Source organism: Octopus bimaculoides, chromosome 19, assembly GCF_046866305.1.
Source record: "Octopus bimaculoides isolate indiv1 chromosome 19, ASM4686630v1, whole genome shotgun sequence".
NCBI lineage: Eukaryota > Metazoa > Mollusca > Cephalopoda > Octopoda > Octopodidae > Octopus > Octopus bimaculoides.
In genome coordinates, this window is record NC_142946.1 from 4,391,474 (window position 1) to 4,405,027 (window position 13,554).

General features: G+C 37.9%; 1 protein-coding gene across 1 annotated transcript in view; it reads left to right on the forward strand.

The window, feature by feature from the left end:
- The window catches only part of LOC106878360 (protein bark beetle), a 30,758-nt gene that overhangs the window by 8,492 nt on the left and 8,712 nt on the right, over window positions 1-13,554 (forward strand). The window contains exons 8-14 of the mRNA XM_014927552.3: window positions 773-2,250; window positions 3,146-3,386; window positions 5,057-5,776; window positions 6,525-9,023; window positions 10,339-11,011; window positions 12,529-12,683; window positions 13,280-13,374. Of these exons, the coding sequence (XP_014783038.2) occupies window positions 773-2,250; window positions 3,146-3,386; window positions 5,057-5,776; window positions 6,525-9,023; window positions 10,339-11,011; window positions 12,529-12,683; window positions 13,280-13,374 (5,861 nt within the window). The remainder of the gene's footprint in view (window positions 1-772; window positions 2,251-3,145; window positions 3,387-5,056; window positions 5,777-6,524; window positions 9,024-10,338; window positions 11,012-12,528; window positions 12,684-13,279; window positions 13,375-13,554) is intronic.

Here is a 13,554-nt window from a genome sequence, read left to right on the forward strand (position 1 = left end):
TGTGACTAAAGTTTGGTGGAAGATTTTAATTCAAAGCTTATGAAAACAAGACAAATCACCCTCATATTGGCCAATATTGATGAGTCTTTAGTCACTCATTATCACAGCTGTCACTCATACTTTCAGCACTCCTATCCACAATGATCAATACTGGTAAGTCTTTAATCACTCACCACAGCCAATAACGATATGTCTTCAGTCACTTTTAGTCACTTCTCTCTCTCACGCAATTCTGCAACTCAGCTTGTTCACTGATGCATGTTCACCTTCCCATGAACATGTTCAATTCTTGCAGATGTTCACTGTAGCTGTTTTCTCGTATACATGTTTCATTCTATGGATTGTGGCCAAACTGGAGCACCTTCTTGAAGATTTTTTTTTTTAGTTGAACAAACCAACCCCAGTACTTATTTTTGTCAAGTCTTGTATACATAATTTATATACTTTATGCACAATTTTATAGACTTAATACACAACACTCCCCCTCTTTCTCTCTCCTTTGTTCTTTTGTTCTTCACCTTTCCCTTCAACTAATCATGTGAAAGCGTTACAGACAGGCTAAGTAACCCCTTTCCCACCACTCTCCTCCCTCTCCTCCTTCCCTTCTGTCTCCATCTAATCACTTGGAAGCATTACAAACAAGCAGAATTATTATACGATTATTATTATTATTATTGTTGTTGTTGTTTGATAAATTCCCTTGTATAATTTATGGAAGTTATTATAAATTTCCTTCATTTATTAAATGGTGCCATTTTTTTATGTCTTACAGGTCCAACCCCAGACTTTTGGATCACCGAATCTAATGTTTCTAACAATAATCACCATGGCGTTTCTGTTCAAGACATGAAATGTTTAGTTTGGATCAATTCTACACAAATAACAAATAATGGCTATGAAGCAGGTTTGCGAATATTCCAAGGAGCAGGAATTGTCAATGTTAACAACACCCTTCTGCAAAACAATGCCCTTGCTGGTGCCAACATCACATATTCGGGTGGTCGAATCTTGTTTAATCACACTAGTGCTATCGGAAACCAAGGTTACGGTGTCTATTTGGAATTCTTGAAACTTAACAGATCTCGTATAGAACAAGGTTTAGATATATATTCCTACTCCAGTAGATTTTCAGAAAATACTTTGGCGGCATTTCGTGTTGGTAATTACTGTAAGTCAGCAGATGTGCTTATTGATAAAAGTTTCTTTGAAAATAACCTGCGAGAGGCTATAGAATATTTGTCTTGTAATACCACTTCTTTGACGACCAATTTTTCTGTAACAATGAGTCAGTTTGTTTCAAATGGGAAACAAGCTATATTAATGGCACCAGTATTAAATACTCGTGGTAGAATAGCCAATAATACCTTCAGGGATCATTTAAATGGTGCTCTTCTTATGAACAATGGGGAAGATATACTTGTGTCACGCTGGTATGCTAAGTTCTCTGTAGATTATGATATATATGGTAATGAATTTCGGGATAATTATGGTCCTTATGCTGTTAACATCAGGCTTACTGAAGAATCTTCTGAACAATCGTTAAGGTTTGTAAATAATAAATTGTTGGACAATAATATTCAAAATTCATTTCCTTTTCTAAACCCTCGATCCAAAGCTAATGCTGTTCTAATAATTTCATCAAGTAAAGTGGTTGCAGTAATGAACATAATCTCTAACCCTAATTCAACTCGAGAAATGGCAACGCATTTAACCGATCCATCTAAAACAATTGATGCCACAAAGAATTACTGGGGTTCTCCTGATTATCAAAAATTTTATCTCAGAATATTTGACCGAGCTGACCGTTATAACTTGGCTGTCATCAATTTCTTCCCGGCATTAGCCGATGAGAGGATTTTTGGGGATCGTCAACTCACTCCAGATCTTCGGCCAGACTCGAAAAACATTTTCCTGCGAGGTCAAATCATTGGCGGAGAACTGAAAGAAAATAAAGTATTACCGAAAGGTTTTTACACTGTTGATAAAGATATCTACATTGAGCCGGAAGCAACATTGACCATTCCACCTGGAACCAAGCTCTCGTTTCAGAACTCTGTCGGTATGATAGTGTATGGGGCATTGGTTGCAGATGGCAGGAAAGAAGATTGGGTTAGGTTCTCTCTGGAAGATAACTACAATACCGTTGTCGAGAACATGACGTTTCCAATTCGATTGGTTGATGGCTGCACTGAACAAGAAGGCCGCCTTGAAGTGGAACTCGGTGGCACCTGGGGAACAGTTTGCAATAAGGTAAGTTTCTCTTGTGTTACTCTTAACTCTCTCTTTTGTTATTGTTTGGTCAGTGGGTAGGACAATTGCTGGTCATTCAAGACTGGTAATCTGGATATAATAATGCCCAGCTGAATATCAATTTGTCAATGTTTGCAAAGACGATATAAACCAAACAGGAAGCTCTGTGGGCTACTCTGATGATAAATACTCGTAACCTACAAACTCAGAGTAGTGACGACGTGAATGAATGATACTCTTCACATGAATATACACGTATATGTTGTTTGCAGTCCATTACAAAGGTATACTCTTTTTTACTTGTTTCAGTCATTTGACTGTGGCCATGCTGAAGCACCGCCTTTAGTTGAGCAAACCAGTCGCAGAGTTTATTCTTTGTAAGCCTAGTACTTATTCTATCGGTCTCTTTTACCGAACCACTAAGTTACGGGGACGTAAACATACCAGCATCGGTTGTCAAGCAATGTTGGGCTGGACAAACAGATACACACACATACATATATATGCATATACGACGGGCTTCTTCCAGTTTCCGTCTACCAAATCCACTTACAAGGTTTTGGTTGGCCCAAAGCAATAGTAGAGGACACTTGCCCAAGGTGCCATGCAGTGGGACTGAACCCAGGACCATGTGGTTGGTAAGCAAGCTACTTACCACACAGCCAGGAAGGAATTCAGCTGATGCTGTTTGTTTCTGGTTCTCTGCATAAATCATGTTTTGGCCAATTGTGGTTTGATGAATTTGGGGAGAATGTTATCTCTTTTGGAGATAATGCCCGTGGGCATATGGCGTAGTGGTTAATAATGTAGATAATATCACTGTCCTTGGTTAAGAAAGTAATGAAAAATTAAGTCTGATTGAAAACTAATTAACATGAAATATTTTTAATGACAGGGTTGGACTGAACAGAACTCTGTAGTAGCATGCAACCAGTTGGGGTTAGCATATAACCCTCGGTTTGGTCAACCACAAGTGAAAGCCTCAGCCCCTACGTCGACATCAATCTTATTAAACTGGGTTTCATGTACAGAGGAAGACACTGATTTGACCAAATGCTTATCTGAATCTCAAACCCCAATAGATTGTACCCATGACCAAGATGTTTTCATACATTGCCAAATTCCAACATGGTCAGGTAAGTGCCAGCTATTCAGTTTTGTTTTTCTTTCATCATCATCACCATTATCATCAACATTACCATTATCATCATCATCATCGTCCCCACCCCACCACCACCAGATTTGAGAGAAAGCTGACTGTTATTTCAAGCGGGTTGGCTGTGTGGGTCAGAGTTAAGGCCACTGGTCAGTCATTGTGAGCAGCAGTACTCTAAGATTGTGTAGCATTTATTCCATTGTTGTGGAGCAGTACTCTATTGTGAGTACAAGTACTCTATTGACCTGTGTAGAGGGTCAACAGCTGTCCATGGCTAAAGAAGGCCAGAGTTTGTGATGTAGTTTTAACTATGCCATATCAAGTTGCCAGAGATTTGGCCTTGCAATTTGTGGGTATCGAAAAAGGGGTCATTTATGAGTTGTGATGGTATGTGACTTAGTGGTTAGGGTGTAGGTGCTCACAATTGTAAAGTTATGAGTTCAATTCCTGAACTGGGTGTCACATTGTGTCCTTGAGCAAGGCACTTCACTTCACATTAACTCCAGCCTATTCAAATGAAATATGTAGTAACGTAGTACTGGAGTAGCCTCCACTCTTGTTCTATGATATCCAGAATATTCTTCAAGCTTAAGGATGAGATCTCCCTTAGAGGGTGTCTGTGTCTGCTCATGACTACACAGATCCCTTAAACAATTTGTGAAAGTATGGTACATATTTCCAGTTTACACTTGTTTGTGAGTGAAGGCCATGCTTTGGTTATGTAAGATTAAACTGTATGGAAACAGGCAGGAGCTCTAAACAGCTGTTTCTCAGTGGGGGGTGAGTTCTCCAAGATATGTTTAAGACTGCTCTTAACATTTGGGTGTAAGTTCCATCTCGCTTGGATTCCAGTTTTTTGGTAAGTGCCCAGGCTGTTGCTCTATGTAAAAGGACTGACTTTACTGTTGTATGGAAATAATTCTTGTAATGTTGTCTGACAGGGTTGATATCCAGACAATGTCCAATTTGTTTAGGGCTGACCATGCTTTAGCCATCTGAGTTTTAACATTCTTTTAAGTTGAGGTGACCTCAGAACTACATTGTGGGACATTGCTGGTGAGCTAAACAAGATCTGGCAAATGACTGACTGCTATTGATGCCAAAGCATGGCCGTACTTGAGCTGGTCATCCAAGTACAATATATATATATATATATATATATATATATATATATATACATCAACACATCAGAGACACTGGATGCCTCTCCGAAGACCTCCCTCAATGAATGCAGACCAAGATGGATGATGTGTTTAGGTGAAAAATGTCCAAGGATGCTCATCGGACGATAAAATAGTGTGTTGTATAAATTAGGGATTTTCAGGACCCTGTTTTGAGATTTAGAATTGGTTGCAGTTTCAGCTGTTGTTTAACTCCAGATCAGCTTTGATGCAGAAGATCAAGGATCGAAAAGAATCCAGCTCTTATTCTGGTGGCACAGTGTATCTAATGTTACATCATATAGTGTGTCATTCTCTTTTTAAAACGGTAATGTGTGATTTTGAAGACTTCATTCCTTTTTCTGTCATGTTGAGTAACTTAGATATTGGTCCACCATTAGCTTGATGTATTGTTGTTGGTACTGAAGATAAGGATTCTGATATGGTTTTTTTATTGCTATCCCTATTTATGCTTTGATTATTTTTTCAGGGATCACTCTGGCAGCAGTTCCAAAGATCAAAAATAAACAGGAGACCCAACTTCGAAGTGTTATGATCGATAGAGCCGGCATGCACGATTACTCCACCATGCATTTCTCGTCGGCCTTGCAGATCGACTACAACTACTACGACATAAGCAATGTTACTGTAACGGACTCCAGTGCCGATGGAATCTACATTAGACTTAACCACCCATACACCAACAACCGAATGGAACACTGTAATGTGTACAGGAGCCAGGGTAACGGTCTCGTTACGAAATACCCCTTTTTAGAAACTGCATACAGCACATTCCGAAACAATTCCCTCAGTGGCTTCACATACGATCCATTCTTCACAGAAGCTGAAGCAATTGGTATACGTAACTTCATGAGATCTGATCAGGTGACCGTCCTAAAGGAAAGCCAATCTTTCTTTCTCACACAAGAAACCACCATGTTTATAACCGAACCAGGAAAGTTCAAGATTAACAAAGAATTCTCTTATGTGATACAATCAACTGATTACAAGTTGAGGCCAACCATCCAGATCTTGAATTATAACCCCGTGACCAGTGTTGAGAAGGTAACAGTGATCAATAATAATAAGAAGTATTATATCGAGGAAGATCTTATTGATTTTCCTCTCATGTCTTCAGGAAATCTTCTCACTGTTCTGCTTCATGTATCTGGAACGATGAGTGGACGGCTCACGTTTGCTATTATATTAGGTGAGTATTTGTTATGGTGGTGGTTGTGGTGGTAGTGGGGAGAATGGTGGTGGTTGCAGCAGCAGCAGCAGTAGTAGTAGTAGTAGTAGTAGTAGTAGTTGCACTGGTGATAGTAGTGTTAAGGTGATAGTAGTGACAAGGTGGTAGTGGTGCTGGTGATGGCTGTAGCAGTGATAATCTTGGGGCACTTGCTTGAAGGGTTTGGTCTAACAAATTGACCCCATATTTTTTAAGACTGGTACTTATTCCATTGATGTCTTTTTGTTGAACTGCTAAGTTACGGGAATGTAAACACCAAAGTTGGTTGTTGAGCAATGTGGGGTACTTACACCAATACAAAACCACACACACACATAGATAGATAGATAGATAGATACATACATACATACATACATACTTACATGTCCATGTATAAGTTAAATAAGATTCAGGTAAAAACCTTGTATGCTATACAAAGCTCACCCGCAGTTGTTGGCTACCAAATGTTATCAAACAGTGGGAAAACTCTTGTTATTGGATATTGATCTGGAATTCCATAGCATCAGTAGAGTTTACGCAAAGAGACATCCTTCCCACTACCCTAATCTCCTATTGCAACCATTGTCCAACTCCCTTTTTCTCTCTCCATTTCCAGTCTCTGCCACTGTCCCCTTTTCAGTTCTTCTTCCAAACCCTGTCACCATTTCATTTGCTCAGATCAATAATTTGTAATTTTTTTTGTTTTATGTCTTTTCCTTGTATCTTCCAGGACAACGTACCGAAGTACCAAAACCTGAAATCTATCTTCGGAACTGTACATTGTTCAATAATGATATTGGTCTTATGACGAAACATTACAATGATCCTTCCAACGACAAGCAGGAGCTTTACTTTAGGTTCCGGGAGGAGAGCATTCGACTGGATTATGTGAACATTCTAAACAGTCGCATTCATGCAATGTATGTACCGAGCGTCACCAAATACCACGAAAATTTCATCGCCACTTACGAAGAACTAACACGTCCTCAAAGAGTTGGTACAATTTCATACGTGATAAATAGGTGCCGTTTCCAAGGAAACAAGCAGGCAATCAAGGCTGAGCATAACCACGTAGAATTTGCCAATAATGTTTGGAAATGGCACATAACACATTGCAACATCAAAGACAATATGGACGGTGGATTAGAAATTGAACTGCCACGTGTCAATGATGTGAAAGAACATCTCAAGCATTCTGTCGAGATCAACCATACCATGTTTGAGATGAACAAAGACTTTGCATTCATTGTCAACGGTTATTTTGCTGATGTTAAGATTTCTCATTCTATTTGGAAAAATAATAATTGTCGTCTTGGTTTGTTTGATTTGATAGGAATGGAGAAAAATGTCAGCATGGTGCTAAACGTTTTCGACAAAAATACTTGCAAATACATCGTAAATTTTGATATTAACAGTCACTATGAGTACATGTACCCAATTGTGGGAAACTTTTCCTACAATAAACTCTATGACAATGGTCTTGGAACTCAGACAGAAGGAGATGAAAATTTACCATCATCATTTGCTGTGGCACTTAAAGGACTTCAACAAATGGTTTTAAACAGAAATTTGTTTGAAAACCCAAAATTGAGATATGAATTTATTGCTGGTGTAACTTGTCTGTCTTTGGATAGTGTAGTTGATGTCACTGAAAATTGGTGGGGAAATTCTGCCCAAGATTATATCCAAAGCAAGATATTTGACTTTGATTCCTGGAACAATTTTGCAATTGCCAATTACATTCCTTATCTTCTAGAAAATCAATTCAAGAGCATTTCATTTTCAACTACGAAACAATATCCAATACGTAATACTTTTGAACTTGGTGGTAGAATAACAAAAGACTTGTCTTTATTTGCGTCTGCAACCCATTATGAAGTGATCAATGACATCACAGTGATGCCAGGCATCACTCTAAAGATTGAACCTGGAGCAATATTACTCTTCAGACCAAATGTTGGTATTTTAGTGTTGGGAACCTTGGATGCAAGAGGTCTTCCTCATCAGCGTATCCTGATGCTTCCCAGTCCAGTAAAAAAGAAAGAGAACAACATACGCAAACACTCAGTCTCATTCCAAATGCAGCAGATATCTAAAGAAAAAGCAAGGCTTTCTGGTGGTGTCACACCAAATGAAGGTTTTCTGCAGTTTTATAATGATTCCACAAAACAATGGGATATCATGTGCAATGAAAGACTTCCAGAGAACGTTGGCATAGTGATTTGTCGTCAACTAGGATTTGAAACTATTAACGTTAGAGTTTATACATCGCATCTTTTTGATTATTACATTTATGGCTTAACCACTTATTTTACCAAAACCTTTTGGCGGTACTCTTACTACTGCAAAGGAGACGAAGATTCCTTAAATCAATGCACCAAGAAGATTGATTATCGGATCATGTCTTGTATCCAGAATGAAAACTACACGTTTTTGCACTGTGGCAAACGTAACCTTGCAGAAGAATATAACTATTGGGGAAACATTCGGTTTTCCAGGTCATCTTATCAGGAAAATCTCCAAGAGAAGAAAGTGGTAGAGTCGACTATAAAATACGTTGATATCTATGGTGCTGGAGTGCTTCATGGCAATAAGGTCGGTGCCATCCAGTCTGTTTATCATACACCAATTATTGAACAGGTAAATATTAGCGGTTGTGCTTCAAATGGAATTGATTTTATATCTCCATTAAAAGACCTTCTCATTGAAGAGCAAAATATCACTGCTAATCTTGGTTATGGAATCAACATTCTTGTGTTGAATGGGGATTCTAAAAACTCAGAGATGGCCTCGTTTTTACCTCTTGTGCAAAGCACGATACCCTACTTCTTGTTTGGAGTAGTAGAAATGTGTTTACTGGAGAAAGAAATTATTCTTGAGACCAAGATGTTAGTTTATTACAAATATTCTTCTACCGCAATCGACTGTGTCAAGTCCATTAAAAGTAAATACAGAGACAAACAGCTGGCGCTACGCTTCCTGCAAATGAACTTGTTTTCGGAAGATTTTATGCGAAATGTCATAGAAATATTTGATGGAGATTTTGGCAATGAGCAAAAGATTGGAGAAATTATGAAGAATTCATCTTCTGAAACTGTCGAAAAGCTTTATCGTACTTCTAAGGAACCACACACGTTAACCTTACACATGCATGCTTCTGTGGCCAGTCGAGACTATGGTTTCATAGCAGAAGTTGTCACTTTGCCGCAGTCATCAACAGGAATTATTGGTAAGCATTAATCTCTAATAATGTCTCTTTTCTTACTTTTTTGATGTTTTGGTTTTTAGATCTGGGGTTCTTAGCGATGATGATGGTGGTGGTTGTAGCGGGGATGATTAAGGGGGAACTTTTCTCTGTGGTGGTTACAATCATAAATGTGTGTGAGGGACTGGAAGAGGTTTTCCTTTAGAGATGTCTTAGAGGCAAAAAAAAAAAAAAGAAAAAAAACATTGGCATCACGGCTGCCACCATCACTGCTACTGCCATTGTCACCACCACCACCACCACCACCACCACCACTATTGTTAACAACAATGGGACCATTATGCCAGTTAGATCTTCTAGATATAGCAACCAAATTCCCTGAAATCACACTTTACAATTTTAAAACTAGGAAAGACAGATTGGAGTTGTGTAGTATTAGATAGACTAAAAGAGTGGATGGTCATGCCTGGAACACATTTGAGTATATGTCTATCAAGTCCATGGGCCTCAAGATTGACGATGGGGACATTAGTGATCTCGTCGAGGAACATTCAAAGGAACTGACAGTAGACGAACTCCTGCACCTTCAGCAGCCTTATTTGGATGTGGTGGAAGAAATAGGTTCCCCAGAGGATGTGTTGCAGAGAATGCTGTCTCTACGAGTGACATAACAGCAGTGTTGGCAAAGCGGCAGTATGTTTCTGAATTTGTATAGAGAAATATCATCCTGAAAAAGGTAACTACAGGTCGTGCAGGCTGCTTTATTTAATGACTCCGCTCTGGTGTATTTCCGTAGCATTTTGAAAGGCAGGAAAAAGCAGACTTCTCTAGATATGTTTCTAATGAAACGACTGTAAGGGTAAAAAGTGAAGAAAATGTGTCCAAGAAGCCTAAATTAAGTGAAATGAAAGAGAAAATGCCAGAAATTGTTCTTCTTGAAGTTGTAATGGAAGGAGATTCTACTTCCAAACAATAATCCTCTTCCTCTCCACTCCGTTGTCTTCTTTGCACACAAATCGTCCCATTTTAAAGATAATTAAATTAATAAAACCAGTTTACATATTTCTTTTGCATTTTCTTTTATGTTTTTATAATTGTTATTTTTCTTGTAACTGCACCTTTTCTGTTTTAAAACCCATAAAAGATTATTTTTTGGCAGGTTTTGGGGGCTGAAATGTATTAACTATATTTTAATTAATTTCAATGGGGAAAATTGATTTGTAAAACAAGTAAATCGTAAAACGAGCTCGGCTATGGAACAAATTAAACTCGTACTGCGAAGCATCACTGTATTAATTATTAATTAATAATATTAATGTATGCTATTTGTTTGTTTCAGACAGCAGAATCCAGCACACTTTGCAAAGTACGGTATTACAAAGAAATGAGGATGGCGCCTTCACATATCGGAATGTTGGTGAAATAAACCCATCAGTAAAATTTGCGAAATGTTTGATTGAAGACAATGGCGTTCAAATTTTGAATCTGACGTCTCCACCAGTGGTTGACATTTATTTGCAGAACACGAAAATTATGTCTTTTGCAAACAACTTTTTGTTGGGAAATGCTGGTGGAAGCAGTATGATTATTCACACCAATTCCTTTGCCACAGCTATTGAGGCAAATATCACAAACAACATCTTTTCTTCAGGTACTCATGGTTGTATGTTGACAATTAGTGGCAACAACTATCAGAAAGTACTCCTCTATGAGAACTACTTCTTTAATAATTCTGTTGGCGATGACCAGGATATCGTTCTGCTGAAAGACGTGACAACTAATTTTACATCAAACTTCTTTCATAACAACACAGCTTACAGTATATTGTCTGTATTTGCCCTTGAAAAGGTCTCCTCCCCACACATGTACACAAGAAGTGCTTTCACTGAAAATAATTCCACAGCCCTTTATGAAAGTACTGTTAAGATCCACAGTGGTAAACCTGTGTTTTATAATAACTATTTTGTCAACCCTGAGAATGTGTACGAATTCGAGGCAAACCCTGTGTCCAAGTAAGTTACAATTTCTTTTATATTATTTAAATCTCATTTCAAACATGTTCTTGTAATGGTGTTCCTAGGACGCACACTGCCATTTTTCAAAAAGGGAAGGACACAATAATGTTCTCCTAAATGCTTTGTTTGAAAAAAAAAAAAAAAAAAAAAAAAGGAGGCAGATAGGATGATCACAGCTGGATCATAATTGGCCTGGGGCTAAAGAACAGCAATAACAACAACAACAAAGTACTCCATTGCTCTACCCCCACCTTAATGTCACTAAATAATAATAATAATAATATTAATAATAATAATGATGATGATGATAACGATGATGATGATGATAACGATGATGATGATGATGATGATAAGTGATTTCCTTGGTTCCAAAGGCATTTGTTTATTCTGTTCTGGTAATATTGGTAATTCTTGAAAGTAGCCATAATTCTGGCGGCATTCCACAGACAATTACAATAGAGAATTGCTGAAACAAGCAGGAAATTTCTCTTTTATCATTGCAAGTGTCAAAGAGATGACAGTGATTTCAGTTACGAATAATAAGGATTCGAAATATACCTTTTTTTTTTGTTAATAATAATAATAATAATAATAATAATAATAATAATAATGATGATAATAATAATGTAAATGATGATCATCATCATTTTAATCCTCCTCCTTATCTTCATCATCATCAGCATCATAATTTATGAAGAGTGATGTAATTTTTCTCAAGGATAAATATACAACAAGAAGAGCATGATGTGATTTGTAATAAATAGAGATTGACTCTGTTTATTGAATTGAAAGAATTGAAGGCTCTATCGACTGGTTGTCCGTCTTCCTTGGGCTCAAAATGTAAACTGAAAAGAACACGGAAAAACAGAAATTCAAAATATGAATGAGAATATCCTGTGTTCCATTTTAGACAAAATGGCATCGTTAGTTTTCACTTTTCCGTAACAGGTAAGAAGGAAAAAAGAAAGAAAGAAAGAGGAAAGAGATCCCTTAAGTCAAACAGTTTTGTGTAAAATTGATGAAATTCTCATGTCGTTTTATTCGTTTTATTCATTCCTTCAGAACTTGATGTCAGCAATTCACAAATATATATATGTATATATATACTAGCAGCTATGCCCGGTTTCACCTTGTAAGTTTGGATGATGTGGCTGTAAAACCTGTTCAGTGTAGGCATTCGACTTGTTTGGGCACGCTTACATAAAAAAAACAATTTTAGAATGACTTTTTTCTGTCAGAACACTAAAAATAACTGACCAGCAAAAAAAAAAAACCCAACCAAAATTCAACCAAATCAAAAAATAAAGCCAAATACTAAGTGAACAATGTTACTGTATGGTATTTAAGATTCTGTTATTCAATGCAGTTTTAGATACCATTTTAAAAAGGAACATGGCATGGTTTGAGAGTTATTTCATTGTTATTTCTAATAGACCATGCAGCTCTTATTGGGGTGTCTGCTTACATCGTTCTTCCAGAATTGTTTTTCAGTGAAATCTTTTGTTTTTTTCTAGGTTCAGTGGAAGCATGGAACCGATCAATGCCAAAGAGAACTGGTGGGGTGTCCGAGAAGAGTTCTTCATTGCTGCTAAAATCCTTGACGCTGCCAACAATGAATCTTTGGTCCCTGTTGATTATAAACCTTACAAAGTATTGCCATCAGTTGACGGTATGTATGTACATCTGTGTGTGTGTGTGTACCACCATCATCATCATCATCATCATCATTCAACGTCCATTGTCCATGCTGGCATGGGTTGGACGGTTTAACCAAGGCTGGTAAGCTGGAAGGCTGGTAAGCTGGAAGGCTGCACCAGGCTCCAGTCTGATTTGGCAGAGTTTCTACAGCTGGATGCCCTTCTTAACGCCAACCACTCCAAGAGTGTAGTGAGTGCTTTTACGTGCTACCGGCACGAGGGCCAGTCAGGTGGTACTGGCGACGGCCACACTCAAAATGGTGTATTTTACGTGTCACCTGCACAGGAGCCAGTCCTGCGGCACTGGCAACGATCTTGGGGATGTAAACAAACCAATATCAGATATATCAATGTTTGAGATGCTAACACAAAAACATGGACACATACACACACACGCACACACTTCCTTGAAATGGAATGCCCTTATGCTAAATTTTACTTCAGTGTAACGAACATTCTTCAGTAATTATGCACGAAGAGATTAATTAATCCCAGAGATTGCTAATTGCATGACATATCGTTTGTGTTGTTTTTGTTGTTGTTGATGATGTTTTTGTTTGATTTCAAGGGAATTGCGCCCCTGGATGGACAGCTGAGAAATTTCGTTGTTTCAGGTACATGGGAGGTGTACAGACTTACTACGGTGCCGTCAGATACTGTCAGGTAAGAAAGTTCAATCAGCATCTGTCGATATGTGGTTCTTGTTGTTTTTCTTGCTACGTCAGCTGTAATCGTGTGCATCAATCACTCCAAATTTGAATTGTTCTACACATGGTAGAAATCAATTTTTATCATTGATTTCTAATATGAAACACTAGGATTCACATTCTTGATGCATGTGAG